Source organism: Ranitomeya variabilis, chromosome 3, assembly GCF_051348905.1.
Source record: "Ranitomeya variabilis isolate aRanVar5 chromosome 3, aRanVar5.hap1, whole genome shotgun sequence".
Taxonomy (NCBI): Eukaryota; Metazoa; Chordata; class Amphibia; order Anura; family Dendrobatidae; genus Ranitomeya; species Ranitomeya variabilis.
In genome coordinates this window covers 615,006,245-615,029,051 of record NC_135234.1, presented here as the reverse complement: position 1 = coordinate 615,029,051, position 22,807 = coordinate 615,006,245, and the positions used below count along the sequence as shown (strand labels likewise).

The following is a 22,807-nucleotide window of genomic DNA, read 5'->3' as shown; positions in this document are numbered from 1 at the left end:
AGGTAGTAGGAGACGACCAGGTTGCAGCCTTACATATGAGTTCTATTGGAACTTCTGCTCGCTCTGCCCAGGATGATGCTATCGCCCGGGTGGAGTGTGCCTTTATAGTCTCAGGTGGATCTTCCCCTTTAGACGAATAGGCCAGGTATATCGCCTCCCGAATCCATCGGGATAATGTGCCCTTCGTAACACCGGCTCCTTTTCTTTGACCCTGGAAGGAAACAAAGAGAGCCCTGCTCTTCCTCCAGGGACTAGTCCTGTCTAGATAGGTTATTACAGCCCTTCTCACATCTAAGGTATGGTATTTTTCTTCTTCCTGATTTGTAGGGTTATTATAAAAGGTAGGAAGAAGAATTTCTTGAGATCTATGGAATTTGGTACTCATTTTAGGTAAGTAGGAAGGGTCTGTCTTTAGGACAATCCTATCTGGCAATATTGACATAAATGGAGGATCTACTGATAGCGCCTGTATGTCACTGACCCTTCTTGCCGATACTAAGGCAACAAGAAGAGCTGTTTTGAGGGAGACATGTTTAATGTGGGCAGAATGTAGAGGCTCAAACGGGTGATCTGTTAAGGCTTCAAGGACCAGATTAACATCCCAAGGAGGTGAGTTGGGAATATGGACTGGTTCTGCTCTCTGGCAGGCTGAGATGAATCTGGATATCCACCTATTCCCCGCAATGTTGTGACTATACAAAGCCCCCAACGCAGAAACTTGCACTCTTAAGGTGTTAACTGAAAGGCCTAAATCACGTCCTCTTTGGAGAAATTCAAGAATTATAGGGACTGGAATTTCATTTGACAGGGCTGAGGGATAGAGGCTTAAAAATTTTTTCCATATTTTTACATAGATCGATGTAGTGGATCTCTTCCTACTCAGCAATAGGGTATCGATTACTTTATCAGAGAAGCCCCTTAGTTTTAACAGCTGCCTCTCAAATCCCAGGCTGTCAACCGTAGACCCTTCACATGAGGGTGGTTGAAGGGCCCCTGGAAAAGCAGATCTTGATTCTCTGGGAGAATCCATGGATCCGAGATGGACATGGCTCTGAGCAGGGAAAACCATGGTCTCTTTGGCCAGAATGGAGCGATCAAGATTACATTCGCTCTGTCCTCTCTTATCTTCCTGATGACTGTTGGAAGAAGAATCATCGGGGGAAAGGCATATGCTTTCTGAAATGTCCATGGAATCTGGAGGGCGTCGAGAACATCGGGGTTGTCTGCTCGGAACATTGAGGCGAATGTTTTTACTTGCCTGTTGTCTCTTGTGGCAAAGAGATCTATGTCGGGTATACCCCATTTTATAGTTATCATATTGAATATCCGACGATTTAACACCCACTCCCCTTGATGGAGGGTATGACGACTGAGAAAGTCTGCTTTTGCGTTGTCTATCCCTCGGACATGTAGCGCTGATAAGGACAGAAGATGATTTTCGGCTATAGTCAAGATGTTTTCGGCTATACACATGAGAGTGCCTGATCTCGTTCCGCCTTGATGGTTGACGTAAGCCACCGATGTCATATTGTCTGAGAGTACCCTGGTATGTGTTCCGTGCAACTGTGGGAGGAATTCACATAGGGCATGATAGATGGCTTTTAGTTCTTTTTTATTGGACGAGTCGTCTAATTCCGTAACCGACCACAGCCCCTGGACAACCTGGTTTTCCAAGTGTGCCCCCCAACCATGAGGGCTGGCATCCGTAAATATTATGTTTGAGGGTTTAACTTCCCAGGGAACCCCGCTAACTAGATGATCTGGCTGTAGCCACCAGGTTAGGGATTGGATTACGTCATTAGAAAGGGAAATCTTACCGTTTAATCGCCCTTGTAATTTAATTTCCTCATGTAAAATCATATACTGTAAGCACCTCGAGTGGAACTGGGCCCACGGCACTGCTGGAATACATGACGTAAAGGAGCCGAGTAAGGACATGCCTTCCCGGAGGGAAATTATAGGTTTAACTAGTATGGACTGAACTTTATCCCTAACTGTTATCTGTTTAGATTCTGGGAGGAAACATTTTTGACTTACAGAATCTAATATAATTCCCAAAAATACCTGCCGGGTTGTTGGGATCAGTCTAGATTTTTCCCAATTTATTATCCATCCCAAGATCTGTAAGGATGAGATCATATGACATAGTCTTTGCTGACATTGTGAGGGGGATTTTCCCACTACTAGCAGGTCGTCTAAGTACGGGATTATGAGTGTATCTTCTAATCTTAGATAAGACATAACCTCTGACATTAGTTTAGTAAATACCATAGGAGCAATTGATAGTCCAAAGGGCATTGCTGTATACTGAAAGTGCCGTATACATCCATTTAATATAACCGCTACGCGGAGAAATTGTTGATGTTCTTTAAAGATTGGTAGATGGTAATACGCATCTTTCAAGTCCAGAACCGCCATAAAGCAATGGGGAAACAGGAGTTTTACGGTAGATCGAATGGATTCCATTTTAAAGGTTTGATTTTCTAGGAAGGTGTTCAGTTTTTTAAGATTTATGATGGTTCTGAATGATCCATCAGGTTTTGTAATTAGAAATAGCGGGGAATAGAACCCTTTCCCTTCCTGAAGGAATGGAACCTCCACCAAAACTCCTTTGGATAGAAGATTCATTACTTCTTGCTGTAATGCCTCCTGTTGAGACTGTGACTTTAAGGAAGTCAATAGAAATGAGTCCGAAGGGACTCGGGCAAATTTTAACTTTAAGCCAGAGGTGACGAGACTATTTGCCCAAATGTTCGAAGTTATTTTCCTCCATTGATCTGAGAAAGAGGATAGTCTACCTCCCACAGGTAGATCTGCTCTAACGGGGCTTGTCTTCAGATTTAAAAGGGCGCTTCCCAAAGAATGCACCTCTTTGTTTGGCGTCTCTAGGGGTCCAGCGATCTTGGTTTTTAAAATCTTTTCTTTTATTAAATATGGGCTTCCGGAACGCTCTCCTATAGAATGGAAGGTAATTATTATTATTAGGGAAGCCCTTCTTTCTTTCCCCCGCTTTAGTTAGAATCTCGTCCAGTTTGGTACCAAACAGGTACTCACCCTGACATGGGAGGCCACATAATTTGGACTTTGTCTGTGGATCGCCTTTCCAGCCTTTAAGCCATAGGGCTCTGCGTGCTGCGTTTGTGAGACCTGCTGATTTGGCTGCCAAACGTATAGAATCGGCCGATGAATCCGCCAAAAAAGCTGTAGCCCCTCTAATTAAGGGTATAGAAGACAACAGTTTGTCTCTGGAAAGGCCACTTTTAAGACCTTCCTCTAAGTCACTCAGCCAGACCAACATGGACCTAGCGGTGCATGTAGCAGAGATAGAGGGTCTGAAGGCTCCCGTACACGACTCCCAGGCTCTTTTTAGTAGTGAGTCGGCTTTACGGTCTAACGGGTCCTGTAATGAGCCTGAATCCTCCACAGGCAGCAAGGATTTTTTAGATGTGGATGCTACCGCAGCGTCCACCTTTGGCGCTTTTGACCATGTTGAAAACTCCTCATCATTGAAGGGATACCGTCTCTTTGAGGATGGAGGTAATCCTCTTTGGCCCTGGCTTTCCCATTCTTTTTTAACTAAGGTTTTAATTGCTGCTATTACCGGAAAGGAAGGCCTTTTCTTTTCCGATAAGCCAGCGAACATAATATCCTGCTGAGTTCTGGGAATTTTAGAATCTTCGATACCCATCGTATTACACACGGACCTGACAAGGTTGTCAATACCATCCGTGGGAAAGCATGTATCCTGGTCCTCGTCCGAGGAAACATATTCGCGAGAGGTGTCAGAGTCCGCTTTTTCCCTATCCGAAGAAGGGTCAGATATAGGGGATTCATATCCATTTTTACTTTTAGCATGCGGCTCTTTATCAGAACCCCGTAAGGCTTGTAACTCTTGTCTTATCATGAGTCTGATGTCCTCTGATTTAATTGAGGCTTCCTCCCGTAAGGTAGAAGTAATACATGAATTACACAGTCTCTTTTTGTAACTATCCGGGAGGGGCTGGAGACATAACGCACACTGTTTGTGCTTCGTTTTCTCTGTTTTCTTTCCCTAGGTGTATAAAGGGAAAGGGAACACCAGTCAGCCTATGAGGGTAGATGCACACTTACCCCAGTGAAGCTTTTACGGTACCGATTGACGAGGAGGAGATTTAGGTGGAGAACCGGCTTTTTTCCTGGAGGATCCGCTCTGTTTGGAGCGACTGCTGCTGCCCCGCGTACGTGGGGTAGAAGCGGTGTCTTCTATAGAGAGCATCGCAGGGTTCTGCGATGAATCCATTGTGGACACCGGGTGCTTGTGCCGGCGTCCTTTTACATGGGGGCCGCCATCTTCTTCCGGTTGAACCCGGAAGTGCTGATCACTTCCGGGTCGCGGCCATACTGTATGCACTCGCGCTGTGACCGGCATCAGCGCGGGTGCCGTCCACCTCCTCCTTCACCCGGAGTTTCAGTTCTGGACTCCCGGGAAAATCATGGAGCTCCACGCCGTACGAGCGCTCGTCAAAGCGCAGCGCTTACCTCTCCTCGGCGCTAGGTCCCGCAGACTGCCCGGACGGATTCCCATGAGCCAGAAACCCCCTGCAGTTGTGGCCTCATGGCGTCTGCCAGCAGAGGGGGGAAGCTGATAAAGGGACCCCCGACGCTGCATCCAGCTCTGGCCCTTGCCGTCCTCACAGGTAAACTGCGCAAGCGGCATCCAGGCTAGGTATCCTCTTCTCCGTGGATTTCCCATAGGAACAGGAAACCAAACTGTGGGAGCGAGGGGGACCGCCCCTTTTATCTCTCCGTAGGGTTTCCTGTTCCTAGGGGCGGATCCCCTCTCTCAGTGGGTGCTGTCGTGGCGAAGAGAAAAAAACTGTTGAAAATGCAAGTCAAGTCAACATGCAAGTCAACATGCAAGAAAATGCAAGTCAACATATAATGACCATTAATAACGTCATACCTCACATACACATGACAGCTTAATAAACCCAGTCACCTGAAAGGACAGGTAAACTTTGTTTATGAGCAGACCTCCTCTGTCATCTATTTTCACGGTTTTAAACGGTGTTAAGTGTAAAAGCAAAAGAGGAGGCGAGTGTATTCAATGTAGGCTGAGTAATCATATCTTACCAACGCACAGTGATCCCTGTTGTTCTGGCTGGTTAGATCGGTAATTGTGCTGGTGATACTTGGACTGAGCAAGTTCTCCCTCTGATCTAAATAGCACTGATGTATTTCACCAAGAAGCAGCTGATACCTTTGAAAGAATATTAAATAAAAAAGGTCATCCCAGGTACATTTTCAAAAGCTGCAATAATAGAATATGTTAAATACTTTGGATGTCACATATAAAAGCTAATGCAAAGTGTCCGCCCTAATGATCACATTCAGATCTGCTCTTTTATTTCCAATTGTGCTCCTGACATATCAAATCTGGAACATGGCTCATGTTTTCTTCCTGCAAAATTTATGTGAATGAGACCCTGAACAATTACATAGACCCTCAGAAATAAAAACCTCACAGTGCGGTAAATACAAGCTATAACGCAGCTCCCGGCAGTAAATGCTACAGTTTTACCCTGAAATCCTTATCTTAATGACCCAATAGGTGTTTTCAAGCTTTTCTCCGGCTTTTTCTGACCGACTAACACTCCGACCACCAGTCTCCTAACCCTGCAACCAATCACAAAGGTCAGATGACGGGTGGTCTTTATGTGGATGCCCATGCACTATAAGGCTGCAAGCGCTATTTTTCCTGTTAAGATAACATACGGGTCTGCAGACCCCAGAATACATTGGGCGCTATTGGTATTTGTACTAGAATGGATCTAGCAGGGTATTTCCACGACCGTGAAAAGAAACCCAACGCCTCCATTAAGCCCTTCATGACTGGGAGATTTTTTGGTTTTGCATTTTTTCCCCTCCTTCCAAAAACCATAACATCTTTATTTATCCATCGACATAGCTAAACGAAGGTTTGATTTTTTTTGTCTTGACAAGGAACCATGGTGGGAGTCAAAGGCATCTTATTTATTAGGAGGCAAAAGCTTCTTAACGAATCAGGCATGTCTTAAAAGAGGTGTGAACATCGGCACACTGCAGCAAGGAACACCACAGCTTGTCATGAATAAGGTAAGTGGGTGCCACAACGCTCTGTCCCATCCCACCACCATCCCAGCTTCATCCATTTTGGCCGCTACTGGCTTGAAAACTTGTGGTGTTCAAAAAACTTCAGAATTTTCTAAGTGTTTTGCACCATATTTCTGACAATTCAATGAATCAGGTCCTAGGTGTGGTGAAACTGAGGGGGGGAAAAAAGGAATTTTGCACCTGTATATCTGCAGCTAAATAACATTTCTGAAGGTGACCATTTCCCTTTAACTCATCGGGTCAAAAGTAGAATAAAACAGGTTTTCTTTTCTACCTTATTTTCTTGTGAATGACCAGTAAAAATACTCACTCTGGTAACTTCTCTGACCGCTGCTCCATTTGTTCAATGAGCGTCTAGGCAAAAGGGAAAAAAAAAATTACAGTTAAAAAAAAAAAGACTCAGTGTAATATAAAAGAAGAAATCCAAGGAAAAGAAAATGTGTGCCTACATCCTGCAGTATATCCTATTACAGAATAATGAAGAGGATTTGGTGTATGCCTTGTGCAAACCTGCTTTACTTCAGGTGCCATGTCTAAGTTGGCTACCATCTTGATTCCCTTTTCATCTCATACAGATTACATTTAGCACAATCGCTGTGCCAGAACTATTATACAGTTTGTGACCCCGTCGACGCAGGAGAGTGATCAGATGCATGCCCCCACTGGGCCACCAGACAGGTGCAATCTGAAAGCACCCTAAGACAGGACACCTGCAGTGCAAATATGCTAGTACAACTGAAGTGAACTTTGTCTCATTCCAGTGTTAACTCTGCTGTGTTAGGGTACCGTCTCACTATACGATTTACCAACGATCACGACCTGCGATACGACCTGGCCGTGATCGTTGGTAAGTCGTGGTCGCTGGGGAGCTGTCACACAGACCGCTCTCCAGTGACCAACGATGCCGAGGTTCGCTGGTAACCAGGGTAAACATCGGGTTACTAAGCGCAGGGTAGTAACCCGATGTTTACCGTGGTTACCAGCGTAAAAGTAAAAAAAAACAAACCGTACATACTCACCATCTGATGTCTGTCAGGTCCCTTGCCGTCTGCTTCCCGCTCTGACTGAGTGCCACCGTACAGTGAGAGCAGAGTGCAGAGGCGGCGTCACCGCTGTGATCTGCTCTCACTTTCCGGCCGGCAGTCAGTCAGAGCGGGAAGCGGACGGCAAGGGACCTGACGGACATCAGATGGTGAGTATGTACGGTTTTTTTTTTTTTACTTTTACGCTGGTAACCACGGTAAACATCGGGTTACTAAGCGCGGCCCTGCGCTTAGTAACCCGATGTTTACCCTGGTTACAAGCGATCGCATCGCTGGATCGCTGTCACACACAACGATCCAGCGATGACAGCGGGAGATCCAGCGACGAAAGAAAGTTTCAAACGATCTGCTACGACGTACGATTCTCAGCAGGGTCCCTGATCGCTGCTGCGTGTCAGACACTGCGAGATCGTAACGATATCGCTAGAACGTCACGGATCGTACCGTCGTAGCGATGAAAATGCCACTGTGACGGTACCCTTAGTTCTGATCTCGCTGCAGAGCGGTGTCAGCATGAGAGAGATTGTCAGTAACTACATGTCTCACACAGTAACGTCCCCTTTCATCTACAATTAGCTATGGAGGTAGATTCTCATGCAGATCAGTGTCCGGCCTACAGATCTTAAAGAGCCCCATCACAAAAAATATAGCTTTATTAAAAAGTAAAACATTGTGTGTTAACATTTTAGACAGATACTGACAGGTCATTCCATGTCAAGTGAACCAATGATTTTTACCACTATATTTTTAATTCTTTTGAGATTTTGTTATTTGGTAATAGTGTCTCAGAGAATGCAAAATGTGAAGAAAAAAAATTCTAGAATTTTTTTTTTTTTAATTTATTTTCAAAGTTCGGAAAAAGTGCGAATTTTGGTGTTGCCTGCCTTTACATTTCTCCTCATAACTCAGGCTAGAAAAAAGATAGAGAAACCAAATAAACACCATTCTACTCAGAACTGTACAGGCTTTCACCAAATATATCACAAGAGTAACTTTAATAATATTTTACCCATGCGAAAGCAAACGCAAAACTTTAAAACGCATTTCCGAAAAAAAAGTTTAATTTAAAAAAATTCAAAAACTGCACATGTGCCTACTATGCTCCTAGCCACATCTGTACCAAAATACATGTTGGGATCCTAATGGGATCATATTTTCAAAAATAAAACTATTACAGTGTCCGTTCAAAAATCTCAAATTCAGATCTGTTCAGCCTGTGGTGTAGAAGTGTGGGGTCCATAGTTACCAAGTAATCCATGATTGTTAGATATTGTTGTACTATTTTATTATATTACAGAGTATTAGAAGCAGGAGAGGACAGAGGAGAAAGCTTTGTTAGGGCTGAGGATGACCGGGGTAGACGGTGAATGCAGAGCAGATGACCGGCCGGCAGCTCCAGAGGCCGTATTCACACCAAATCTTAGCACCTATGCAACTGTTCAAATGGGGGGAGAAAAATACTCAACATCCAGTTCATGTATTGTACAAACCAGGACTACAAAGAGGAGGAGGAGAGTTTGTGAAAACATCGGTTACAGGAAGCAGAACCCATCACAGGGACTCAGCAATACCGCACTGCCATCCCATGTAGTGGAAATAAAGACAGTGACGGCCATGAGGTGGTAGAAGGCGGCACAAGTTCGGCAATGGATGACATAACTGGATATGTGACCTGTGAATATCATTGGCGCTGGTGGTTACTGTACTCTCCAAAGTTTGTGAAAATGAAGAAGTAGAAGTGACTTTTCTGCACCGTCTGGTCCAGCGCCGTCCTTTGTGTATCCAAGAAAACCAGACATTGTAAAAGTGAACAAAAATCAGATCTAACTCAGGTGGAGCCGAGCACCATGACAGCCGCACATACTCTGACACAGAAGGAAACGGCCATTGCTAGTGAGCGCTTATGGGCAAGATGACATTTCACCCACTAGAAGGGACACATTGATGATAAGGAGATTTTTGTGTACTCACCGTAAAATCTTTTTCTCCGAGTCATCATTGGGGGACACAGGACGAATAGGACGAATGGGTGTTATGCTGCTGCCACCAGGAGGACACTAAGTTAAACACACACAAAAGATTAACTCCTCCCCTGCAGTATACACCCACAGGCTGGACAATCCAGAGCCAGTTCGGTAACAAAGCAGTAGGAGTAAGCCAGTTAACAAACAGAAAACATGTCATAGTCAAAACACAGACTGAAAAGAACAATTGAGCCAACTAGGCTAACAGGGAGGGTGCTGTGTCCCCCAATGATGACTCGGAGAAAAAGATTTTACGGTGAGTACACAAAAATCTCCTTTTCTCCTACGTATCATTGGGGGACACAGGACAAATGGGACGTCCCAAAGCAGTCCCTGGGTGGGTCACCAGAAGTTATAAATGCTGTGCGAGCCTACAACTACAGATGAGACACAGCCGCTTGTAGGATTCGCCTACCGACGGAAGCGTCTGCCGAGGCCTGAAAGTGCACATGGTAGTGTTTCGTGAACGTATGTAGACTAGACCATGTAGCAGCCTTGCAGACTTGTGCTGCCGATGCCTGGTGCCGGATGGCCCAGGACGCGCCGACTGACCGGGTAGAATGAGCCTTGATCCCCGGAGGTGCGGCGTGACCCTTGACACGGTAGGACTCTTGGATGGCGGAACGAATCCACTTGGCAATGGAGGCCTTGGAAGCGGGTAGTCCCTTCCGTGGCCCCTCCGGAAGAACAAACAAGGCGTCTGATCTACGGAGAGACGCAGTCCTGGAGACGTAACGTCTGAGACCCCTCACTAAGTCCAGAGTGTGGAGCGCCCTTTCCGTGCGGTGGGAAGGAGCAGGGCACAGTGAGGGAAGAACAATCTCCTCATTAAGATGGAAGGAGGAAACGACCTTCGGAAGAAAAGTCGGACATGTCCGCAGAACCACCTTGTCCTGGTGGAACACGAGAAAAGGAGGTCGGCACGACAGAGCTGCCAGCTCAGAGACACGTCTAATAGACGTGACAGCCACGAGGAAGGCAATCTTCCAAGACAAGAACAGCAAAGACACTTCATGCAAGGGCTCAAAGGGGGGCTCTTGAAGAGCACAGAGAACGAGGTTCAGGTCCCATGGTTCCAAGGGCATCTTGTAAGGCGGAACCATATGAGAAACACCCTGGATGAAGGTCCTGACCTGCAATCTGTTTGCAATCTTTCTCTGAAAAAGAACCGAGAGAGCAGAAATTTGGCCCTTAAGAGAGCTGAGAGCAAGACCCAAGTCTACGCCTGATTGGAGGAATTCCAAAATGTGAGGGATAGAAAAACGGAGGGGAAAACGTCCCTGCTTCCTGCACCAGGCGAAGTATGCCTTCCAGGCGCGGTGGTAGATGCGCATAGAAGAAGGCTTGCGTGCGCGGAGCATGGTAGATATTACCGTCTGGGGCAACCCCTTCTGCCTCAGTACCCAGGACTCAATGGCCACGCCGTTAAACACAGGGCCTCTGAGTTCGGGTGGTAAATGGGAACTTGAGACAGGAGGTCTGCGCGACTCGGCAGCCTCCAAGGTACGTCTGAGACCAGTTGAACCATCTCGGCATACCATGTCCTGCGCGGCCAGTCTGGAGCGATGAGAATTACTGGTATCCGTTCTGCCTTGATCTTCCTGATCACCTTTGTCAGAAGAGGAATTGGGGGAAAGATGTATGGGAGTCTGAAACCCTGCCATGAGAGGACGAGAGCATCGGCTCCGAAGGCTGAGGGGTCGTGAGACCTGGCCATGAAGACGGGAACCTGGCAATTGAGGCGAGATGCCATTAGGTCCACGTCCGGGGTCCCCCATCGAGCGCATATCTGGTGAAAGATTGCGGGATGGAGGGACCACTCTCCGGGATCGAGGCTGTGGCGACTGAGAAAGTCCGCTTCCCAGTTTTCCACGCCTGGGATGAAAACTGCTGAGAGTATGGAATGATGTGTCTCGGCCCAGCGGAGAATTAGCGTCACCTCTACCATGGCCGCCTTGCTGCGAGTGCCCCCTTGGCGGTTGATGTAGGCTACCGCAGTGGCGTTGTCGGACTGGACTCTGACCGCACGGCCGGAGAGGAAAGGCTGAAAATGATGGAGAGCCAGTCTGATTGCCCGAATCTCCAGGATATTGATGGGCAGCTGGGACTCCTGCGGAGACCAGCGACCCTGGGTCGAGTGGCGCTGGAACACTGCACCCCAGCCGAAGAGACTGGCGTCCGTTGTGACAACCAGCCAGTGCACCGGAAGGAAAGACTTCCCCTGAGTCAGGGAGGACCTCTTGGTCCACCACCTGAGGGACTGTCTGATTGGGCGAGAGAGAAGGAGACGGCGGTCGAGTGAGGCGGGATTCCTGTCCCATACAGCCAGAATGGCGTGTTGTAAGGGCCGGAGGTGAAAAACCGCAAAGGGCACTGCCTCCATTGCCGCCACCATCCTGCCGAGTACCCTCATGGAGAAGCGTAGGGAGTGAAAGCGAGGTTGAGAAAGCTTCCGGACTTCTCTCTGTAGAGTGGCTACTTTTTCCGGAGGCAAAAGTACTAGACCCTGAGAAGAGTCTAAGATCATTCCCAGGTAGGATATGGTTTGGGCCGGGACTGGGGAAGATTTTTTGAAATTGATTTTCCAGCCCAGGCGCAAAAGAGTATTTATTGTGACGTCTACCGCTTCTGAACAAGATCGGAAAGAGGGGGCCTTTATGAGAATGTCGTCCAAGTAGGGCAACACCACTATGCCTCGAGCATGTAGAATGGCCACGGCAGCTGCCATGACCTTGGTGAACACCCGAGGAGCGGTGGCCAGCCCGAAAGGTAGGGCGACAAACTGAAAATGGTGCCCCTGGACCGCGAAGCGGAGGAAGCGCTGATGAGACGGTAGAATGGGAATGTGCAGGTAAGCGTCTTGAACATCTAGAGATGCAAGAAACTCGCCCTCTTCCAGAGAGGCAATTACCGAACGAAGGGACTCCATTCGGAATTGACGTACACGGACGTACTTGTTGAGGAGCTTGAGGTCCAATATTGGACGTACTGAGCCATCCTTCTTTGGTACAATGAAAAGGTTGGAATAGAAACCTTGGTACCTCTCGTTCTGAGGTACCGGGATGATGACCCCGTCTTCCCATAGCGATCTTATGGCCTGAAAATACTGACGGACCCTTGCTCTGGGAGGAGGGGACTGAAAGAAACGAGATGGGGGAAGAGAGACAAACTCTATCTTGTAACCGAAGGATACCAGATCGCGGACCCATCGGTCGGGAACTACCGAGAGCCACGCGTCCCGAAAGAAGAGTAGGCGGCCGCCAACTCTGTCGGTGTCCTTTGGCGTCTGCCAAGAGTCATTGAGGTGGAGACCTGTTGGATCTGGGCCCCCTGGACCCCTGTTGTCTGGGTCTGCCTCTCCAAGAGGGAGAGGGTTTGTAAGATGGCTGGGAGGTTCTATCCTTGCGCTGACCTCTCCCGACGCCGGGTGGCGCGGAAGAAGGATTGGACCAATTGGAGCCGAAACGGAAATATCGGCCTCGGCCCTGTTGGTTGCGAAAGGGGCGAAAGGTCCGTTGCTGGGGAAGGAATTTGCTCTTTCCCCCTGTGGAGTCTGCAATTATTTTATCTAGTTTGTCCCCAAAAAGGCGTTCGCCCTGGTATGGAAGGGACGTGAGAGATTTTTTGGATCCTGAGTCCGCTTTCCAGTCCCTGAGCCAAAGGGATCTGCGGATCGTGACAGCATTGGCCGCTGCCTGTGAGGCACAGTTAGCCGCGTCTAAAGATGCGGAAACTACAAAGTCCCCCGCTCTGGCAATCTGAGTGGCCAGGTGTGAAACCTCGGGGGGTAAGTCAGCGTGTAGAGCTGTAGAGGCTAAAGACTCGGCCCAATGGGTCATGGTTTTTGCAACCCATGTGGCGGCAAAAGAAGGGAAAAGAGAAGCCGAGGAAGCTTCAAAAGCCGAGCGAGCCATCTGATCAATTTGTCTATCAGTGGGATGCTTGATGGACGCGCCCTCGGAGGAGGATAGAACCGCCTTGGTGGCTAGCCGCGACACTGGCGGGTCCACGGAGGGTAACTGAGACCACTCCTTAGCAAGGTCCTGAGCAAACGGATACTTCAATTGCATAGCCTTCTGACCTGAGAAGCGTTTATCCGGACGGACTCTGTGAAGATCGACAATGTCTTTGAATTGAGGATGCGTAGGAAAAAATCTATGAGCCTTTGTGGTTCGTCCGAATGACACGGGATGAACCGCCTTGGACGGGGTTTCCTCCTCTAACTGTAGCGTCTGACTTACAGAGTCTATGAGAGAATCTAGGGTCTCTTGGTCGTGACGATACTCTGGGGAACAGGACACGCTGGATGCGTCGTCCAGAAAGGATTCCCTGCTATGAGCTGGGGATGAATGACGGGAGACTTCGCTCTCTGAGCCGGAGGGCTGATCACGGACCGGAGATATTACCCTGGACTTCTTTCTAGATGAGAGAGGGCTTCTGGAAACGGTACGACCTCTAGGCCGAGAGGGGTTCTTAGGCCGCGTTACATCCTCCGTGGAAGTGCCCTGAGTAAGGGACGGGTCACGGAGGGACTGTATCGTCCTTTCCAAAGATGCCACAGAGCGAGCAAGGGAGGACGCCCATGCGGGGGTACTAGGCTCACTACATTCCGGGTCAGAGGCCGGAGTATCCTGTGCCGCAGACATTTCGCAGGCGGAGCACAGCGGGGTAGTGTGACCTCGGGGCAGAGATACCTTGCAGGAGGTGCACACAGCAAAAATAACAGAATGGGTCTTACCAGTCCGTTTTTGCTTAGACTGTGACATCTTTACCATGAAGTGAGCGTACTGGCAAGGGAAGAGAATCCTACTGAGTGCGTCTCACCAAGTTCTGCGGTGTTTGGCAGGGAGATCCTGAAGTCCTGTGCGCTGTGGTGCTGCAGAGCCGACAGCGCACTTCCTGGTCCAAGATGGCCGCCGAGATGTGAGAAGGGCGCTTCTCGGGAACGAGAAGCGCCCAGGGAGAGAGAGAGGGGGGCGTGTCGTGGGCGGGCGGTGGATTCCCTGCTATGCGCGTCGGAACGCTGCCATTGCCACCGCCGTGCTGCTGTATGAGAGAGGGAAGTTGTAGTCCGGCCCAGGGCCGGTAAACTGTGCCACCGCACTAACAAAGCGCCGGATTGCTCCCCATGCCTTTATAAAAAAGTTGCCCCGCGGCTGCAGCGCCGCATTAGAAAGAGGATGAGGGATCCCTGAACGGGCGGTCCCCTATCAGCTGGGCGGCCCCCGCACTTACCTTGTGCGATGGGGCCGATGCTCCATCCACCTTCACCTTAGTAGGGAGAGGGTGGAGAGCTTCTGCCGCCGTGCAACATCCGCTCTGTTCAGTGGTGATGCAGTGGGCGGCTGCACGGACGCCATGACATTCTGTCCGGCTGTGCCCTGGCTCCAGGAGACTTAGGTGGATGATTAGTCCCCGTGGTCGCCTGAAAGGGAGGGAGGGAGATCGGAACGCTTAGGAGCCGTCGCCACACTGGAAGGTGAGCCAGGGCTGGCATCCATCGTCGCGGGAAAGGATACAGGAGGAACGCTCCATGTACTTGCCCGTTGTTGGTGCGGGAGAGATCAGAGCTGAAAATTTGCCTGTCGCTCCCTTCCGTTAAAACCAAAAATTGGTGGGGTCCTGAGGACCCAAGTGCCTCCTGAGACACTAAGTAAGAACTGGCTCTGGATTGTCCAGCCTGTGGGTGTATACTGCAGGGGAGGAGTTAATCTTTTGTGTGTGTTTAACTTAGTGTCCTCCTGGTGGCAGCAGCATAACACCCATTCGTCCTATTCGTCCTGTGTCCCCCAATGATACGTAGGAGAAAACAGGCCAGTGTAAAAACCTACTATTAATTGTTTGATTAGTTCATATTTTATAGAACGAGGATTTAACTACTGGACTATTCTTCTTAAACACTTCAGAAATGACATGTTTAGTGATATAGTAGAAAAAAATGATACATGTATAAATAGGTGGTACAAATATTGGTTCTTTTAATCTGGTTTTTAACATATAATTAGGACGAGACTGTATTTAGAAAACCACACTTGAGGCTATGATCACCTTTTTACTTTTGGCTTGCTCAGCATTTTCAACCTGAATGCATTGAACAAGTTGTGTTATGATGATTAAGATGTATTTATTCTGGCACTTCGGTATTTGTTTTTGTGTTTCTTTATTGTTGCATTTAAATGTTGAATGCAATAAGTTGTAATTTGAAAAGAAAAAAGGAAGAAACTCACACAAACATAAAATCAGATGATTCAAGGCTTAAAAAAAGAATACAAATTTGATAGGTCCCAAGTTGAATCCCTGTACAAGGACACAAGTAACACACATGCATGTTTTCACAATTTTAAAACATACTTTTTTTCACAATTGCGCATCAAAATTTTGAATTTGATTTCTCCAAAACAACATATATAAAGAAACATCGTCTTGTGACATATCAAATGAAAGCCGGTACCATTCTGAGAAAAATGATGCCTCTCCCAACTCTTTATCTTAATTCTAACCCGAGATATGATAAAAATTGTAAAGCCATACAAGGCCAAAATCCGCGCTTTTTCACAACTTTAGAAATCTGTAAAGAAAATTAACTGATGAAGAAAAAAAATTCTAAACTTTTAATTTGTAATTAACTGAAGTTGTACTTCATAAAAACAAAAAATAAAAAAAATCTGTCAAAAAAATATTCATATTTGGATCACTTGATATGGAATGACCCTGACTTGAAAGTCAGGATCTACCTAAAAACTCATCTTTTTGACCTATGCTTCAATGGAATCACACTGCCCATCTTGTGGATGGCACAGCTTTTCACGGATCCCTCTGCACCACGCATGTCTCATGCGCATAAGCGAGCAGAGACAGGAAGCGAGCTGTTACGGGGACATAGCGCTACTTTATCAGAAGAGTTTTCTCTGTCTGTCTGCAGCTTCACCATCTACCAATTACACTGGTCTGTGCTCTGATCGGAGGGTAATCGCTGGGAGCAGAGAAAAGATCAGTGATAGCGATAGACAGAAGCAGCTGACAGGCAGGGACAACGGTAATAATATACTTATCATTGGTGAAGGGCAGTGATGGCAGCAGATTCCCTATCGCACAGACCAGTGTGACAGTGATGGGCAGTGAAGGGTCTTCTAGGTCTTCAGGTAGTAGCATGACCTTGGGAGCAGTGTGCAGTCACCCCACAACACTGACCATGGTATCTGCTGAGCAGAGACCTCCCTGCTGCGGAGTGACGTAGCGTCCTTAGGCATGTCGGAAAATGGAGGCGATTTTTTTTTTACTGTAAATCATGTTAAATATTGTTCCCGTATAAATAATAGCTTTGCTCACAGATCTTTAATAACTTTTTAGATTTTTTTATTAGTGATATAATAAAATTAAAAAGACAAGGGTAATTTTAGGTGATATCTATACTTTAACAACCCATTTACAAATAAGAAAAATGAGAATTTCCCTGGAATAAGACATCGGATCGCAGGTATCAAGTTATCATTTTAGTCAATATTTTATGAGCTATATGCCCATTTAGAGGACTGAGGAGCGTTGATCCTTCTCACAGACTCCCTTTAAAACATTTAGAAGCCATTCACACATGCTTTTATTGTGGCACCAGCATCTTCAGGGTAATGAGGCAAAAGGATCAGAAACACAGAAAGATGCATTTTTTAAAACTTTGATTGATATCAGCAAGTTAATCAACGATTTAGCAAATCGTCAGGGAGATGACATGTAAGTGAGACCATCACCAACTTTAGGTCTGGATTCATCAAAACCGATTTTCATACCAATCTCGAAGAAGGAGCGTGGTAAAGTCAGACGCTTCTGATTCACCGAGAGACGCACGCCTGTAAATGTATCTGGAGCGTCTGACAAATGGCGTGCACCGCGCTACAAATCTTACTTCAGGTAGGTATACTACAGCTTGTCATGAATTAGACGAGCCGGGATATCACACCCTCATGCCTCCGTAGCTCAGCAAAGTTCTGGGCAACTGGTCGAAACTGGCGTTAAAAAAGTGCAAAGATTTAGCGACTTTACAAAACTTGTTTTTTGTTTTTTACAGAAGATAGATAGAATCTTTAAAACAATGATCAGGGTAACCGAACACATTTCATTATTTGCAACAATACAATCAAATGAAAATCCACAGAAGCAGAAAAAAGATAAAAAAAGAAAAAAAAAACGGACAGAGCTTTATGAAGTAATATAGCTCACACATATTCAATATTTCATCTAAAAAATAAATCATCCCCTGCTTTAGAATTTGTGAGATATATGTTCTAGAAACTAAGGCACACTTACCCTGACCTTTGGAGCTGCCCCCCTAAACTTGACATAAAATAATGTGAACGCGTTGTCAGAATGCGGTGCTGTGGATGGATTCTAAAGAAAAACAAAGCAGAATTAATACATTGTATATCCAGTGTTATTACAACGATTCCTTTAACAGGATGAAGCAGCTAAAAACCTTGTGCTAGATCACTGAGGCAGACACTTATGAAGGGAAGCCTCTGTCTCACAAGTCTCTCCGATGATAGGATGACGTGGTTCTGTGAACTGCAACCCCATCACAAAGAATGAGGCGATAACGACAGGCTCAAGAGATTTCAAGACAAGCAGCGAGACTGGACTGAGAGACCCGGTGATGCCTCCATTTCATTAATGATACAAAATACTTTTGTCTGAAAGACAGCTTCTGCTGATAAAAGAAGCCATAACACTGATGAAGCCACAAATTCTCCGCACAACATATACTTCTGGCATACAACGGACCCCAATGACTTATAATGAGGTCTGTTGGGTTCAGCAATAGCTTCCATCATTTTGTCTGGGAGAAGAGCGCTACATGTATCACTATTACATCAGATCTGTGGAGGCTCGAAATTTAGCCTTTGACAGTGATGTGAATGGATCCTAAAAGTATTTCTGCAGAATAGCGCAAAATATACATAAAAAAAAAAAAAAAAATCAATAACTTGATACTTGATTAAATTATTCATATTAACATATTGTTGAAAAAGAGCATTAGAAAAGAGTAAAGAATAAAACGGGTAAAAACACAGCAATAAAGAACATCTCAAAGCTAAACATTAAACGTACAGCCAGCCAGAAGCATGTCTTTCCCTTGGGAGCTTACGACAAAGCAATCTAATGCAGACCACATCAGACCCGTAACTTACCCGTTTCATGAGTTGATTTGTGAGATTTTGAAGAGTATTCACTGTGTAAATCTTCATAAGGTGCATAGCTTTAGAAAGACATTGCTTAAACTTTGCCAGATATATAGGATAATCTTTATAATTCGGCTGGAAAACAAACAAACATATAAAACACATTAAAATGCCTATATTTTCTAATTTGTAAATTAGTGTTGGAAACTGAAGACAAAGCATTTAATGTCAATTATCCAGATGTCTATTTTCAGTAAGCCAGGAGGCACGGACTGTTATCTCCATGTTGATGCTTCTTGTAGGTTGAATTGATATTTGTAAATTGATGAATGGTTGTTATTTTCCTCTTAAATCAGCTCCTACAGTTTATTGAACAGTTATATTTGCAAAACGAGGATGCAGGGTCACTGAGCAATAATGTTTGCTGATATTGCTGATATTTTGATTACATATTATACCAGGCCATGCAGTTTGTTAACTTACGAACATTTAAGGATAAACTATAAATAATCAAACAATGCGAGTTAATCTCATCACCCCATCCTCTTAACCTGTGAATGATGGTTGTAGAATAGTTGTGAACTATAAAAAGGGGATATGCTTCTGTAACAAAACATCCAAAAATCTAGAGATTCAATGAACCAGAGACTCTTTACAAAACCACCACCAGGAACACTCTACAGGATAGCTGTCAGATCAAGGCTCCATCACGAGGATCACAGATTTGACATTTTACAGAATGCCAGCTTAGGAGACTATGGCCCCGGCTGAAAGAATATAGATCTGCTCCACTGACCATCACTAAACTCATGGATAAGTTTGGGGTTGTCAGGATTTGGACCCACTGGTCACTTGAGCCCTATGGATACGTTTAGGAAAGCCAGGATTGGGACCCACCAGTCACTTGGCTCCATGGAGATGTTCAGAGAAGCCAGGTTGCAACCCTCTGGTCACCTGGCATTGTAACTCAATGGACTAAACAAACAAAACCACGTATGGTAAAGGAGAATCCTAGAAAAACAAAAAAAAAACTAAAAAAGAACAAGGATCTCTAAAATATAACTTTTAATAAAAATAAGTTAAAAATGCCATTTTCATTTTAACAATATTATTTAGGAAAAACAAGATATGTACCTGTTAAACCATAGAGGGTAACTGTACATAGCCCTGCCTGACAGTGGAGTTTGGCACCCTAAATTTCTACGGTAGGCCCCCACTCCTTGACGGCTCATCCTTAGAATCCCAAGAAATCCCTGCAATACAGGAATCCTGGTGAGCCCTATAGATAGTCCCTATAAGCAGACCTGACTGTAATTGGAGGTAGACACCCTAATTGGTGGCTAGCCCTAGTGTCCCTAATATGGAGATAAAAAATAGATAACAGTAGTGTCCCAATACACCCTAGTACCCATATAAATCAAACAAAACACACAAAAAATGTGAAAAAATGAAAAGATAAAGAAAAAAAAGAAAAAAATCTCAAAAATGACAGATGTCACTTAATCAGCAATTGTCGTCACAATAAACGGATAAAACAATTATATATATTATAATATAATATGGGAACATAGGAATAACGAGGGTTCATCAGGGGTTCAGCAGCCATGCCGCTTTTCTGTTATGTGCGTGACTGCTGAACCCCTGATGAACCCTCGTTATTCCCATGGGGGGGGTGAACGCGTCGGCATTGCTTGGGGATATTACAGATCTTTGACTAGCGCCTGATTTACCTCTCAATTACTGTATTTGGGTTTGCGTGTGTGTGCGTGTGTGTGTGTGTGTGTATGTGTGTATATACACACACACACACACACACGTATATATACCGTATTTTCCGGCGTATAAGATGAATTTTTAACCCCTGAAAATCGTCTCAAAAGTCGGGGGTCGTCTTAGGCTTCTTTCACACTTCAGTTTTTTGGCGTCAGTCACTTCCGACATAATGACGGAACGACAGATCCGTCACAATAGTTGAAAAAACGGATGTAACGGATCCGTTTTTTTGACGGATCCGTTACTCGGGGGTTGTATATACTTTTTGGAGCATGCGCAATTGAAAAAAATTGAAAAAACGGATTGGGGCGACGGATCCGCCGAAATGACGGTCACGACGGATCCGTCGCCCATAGGTGGCCATTTTATGAAATGACGGACGCGACGGATCCGTCGCGATCCGCCATTTCATCGCAGACAAAAAACGTTGCAATGACCGTCAATGTCTAGATGACGTCCGCCAAATTTTGACGGATCCGTCGCCTGACGGATGGAACGGACGACCATCCGTCACAATCCGTCGCTAATGCAAGTCTATGGGGAAAATAACGGATCCGTCACAAAAAAAAAAACGGATCCGTTATTTGAGGAAAATGGCGGATTTAGACTGACGCCAAACAACTGAAGTGTGAAAGAGGCCTTATACGCTGGGTACGGCGTGTGAAGGTAGCGATCCTGGATGGTTCCCAGGGTCTGAAGGAGAGGAGACTCTCCTTCAGGCCCTGGGATCCATATTCATGTGAAAAAAAAAAAAAATATGGATATACTCACCCTCCGACGGCCCCTGGCTCTCAGCGGTGCAAGCGGCAGCCAGCGTTCCTAAGAATGCATTGAGCGTAGGACCTGCGATGACGTCGCGGTCTGTCGCGTGACCGGTCGCGTGAATAATTCAGAATAATGCAATGAATACACAGGATTCGGCCGGCCAGGCGCGACCAATCAGCGAAGCGTGGTTCAAATCCCACGCCAATTCGCGACCAATCAGTGAAGCCAGGGCCAGCTGCAGGTTTTTGAGGGCCCCAGGCGAAAGAGTGACACAGCCCACGTAGTATATAGCACAGCTACGCAGTATATAGCACAGCCCACGCTATATATATATATATATATATATATATATATATATATATATATATATATATATATATATATATATATATATATATATATATATATATATATAAACAAACACAGCCCACGCAGTATATAGCACAGCCCACATAGTATATAACACAGCCCACGTTTAAGCCAACAATTAAAATAAAAAATAGTTATATACTCACCTTCCGGCGGCCCCCGGATCCAGCCTAGGCCTTTAGCGAAGCTCCTCGCGACGCTCCGTTCCCAGTAATGCCTTGTGGCAATAACACGTGATCATGTAGCGGTCTCGCGAGACCACTACGTCATCTCCGGTCATTGCCGCAATGCATTCTTGGGACTGGAGCGTCACGAGGAGCGGGAAAGGCTGCCGCGGACGTCGGAAGGTGAACAATAATGATTTTTATATATATATATATATATAAAAAAAATTGGAACAGCATCCAGTACTACCTCAATAACGTGCAGAGCTTTCCCAACCAGCAGTCCAATAGCCTCCAGTTATAGTGTAAAAAAAAAAAAAAGAAAGGCAGCACAAAATAGAAAAAAAGTGGACTTTATTGCCTGAACGGTGTGGCAACGTTTCGGATACAAAATACTTTTTCAAGGACTTTTTTTTTTACACTAAATATATATATACCGTATATACTCGAGTATAAGCCGAGATTTTCAGCCCACTTTTTTGGGCTGAAAGTCCCCCTCTCGGCTTATACTCGAGTCACACCCAGAGGTCGGCAGGGGAGGGGGAGCGGGGGCTGTCTAAAAATACTTTCCTAGTCCAGGCGCGGTCCCTGCAGGTCCCTGGCTTCCCCGGCGCCGGCAGCAGCAGCTTCAGCTTCTTCCTGTACTGAGAAGTCACATGGTACCGCTCATTATGGCAATGAATATGCGGCTCCACCTCCCATAGGGGTGGAGCCGCATATTCATTACTGTAATGAACGGTAACGGTGACCGCTCAGTAGTTAGAAGCTGCGGCGTCGGGGAAGCAGGGACTGCACAGCGCCAGGACCAGGTGAGTATACGGGGAGGGGAGCACAGCGCTGCGCGATAGTCACCTTTCCTCGTTCCGGGCGCCGCTCTGTCTTCAGCAGTGACGCTCAGGTCAGAGGGCACGGTGACGTAGTTAGTGTGCGCCCTCTGCTGAACGTCGGTGCTGAACATGGAGTGGCGCCGGAACGAGGTGCGGGTGACTATTGAAAGTGCCGGGGGCCTGACCGATGGAGAGGTGAGTATGTGATTTTTTTTTTATCGCAGCAAATGGGGCAAATATCTGTATGGGGCATCTATGGGGCCATAATGTTTGTGCAGGACTATATGGGGCCATAACCTTTGTGCAGCACTATATGGGGCCATAACATTTGTGCAGCACTATATGGGGCCATAACCTTTGTGCAGCACTATATGGGGCCATAACGTTTGTGCAGCACTATATGGGGCCATAACGTTTGTGCAGCACTATATGGGGCCATAACGTTTGTGCAGCACTATATGGGGCCATAAGGTTTGTGCAGCACTATATGGGGCCATAAGGTTTGTGCAGCACTATATGGGGCCATAACGTTTGTGCAGC

The 22,807-nt window shown here is 46.2% G+C and overlaps 1 protein-coding gene across 1 annotated transcript in view; it reads right to left on the bottom strand.

Annotated features, from left to right (window-relative positions):
• COG3 (component of oligomeric golgi complex 3) overlaps positions 1–22,807 on the bottom strand; it is a 117,101-nt gene that overhangs the window by 68,332 nt on the left and 25,962 nt on the right. Inside the window, exons 7-10 of the mRNA XM_077297364.1 lie at positions 18,379–18,504; positions 17,501–17,581; positions 6,443–6,486; positions 5,113–5,239 (exon numbers count right to left, since the gene is read on the bottom strand). Coding sequence (XP_077153479.1) covers positions 5,113–5,239; positions 6,443–6,486; positions 17,501–17,581; positions 18,379–18,504 — 378 coding nt within the window. The remainder of the gene's footprint in view (positions 1–5,112; positions 5,240–6,442; positions 6,487–17,500; positions 17,582–18,378; positions 18,505–22,807) is intronic.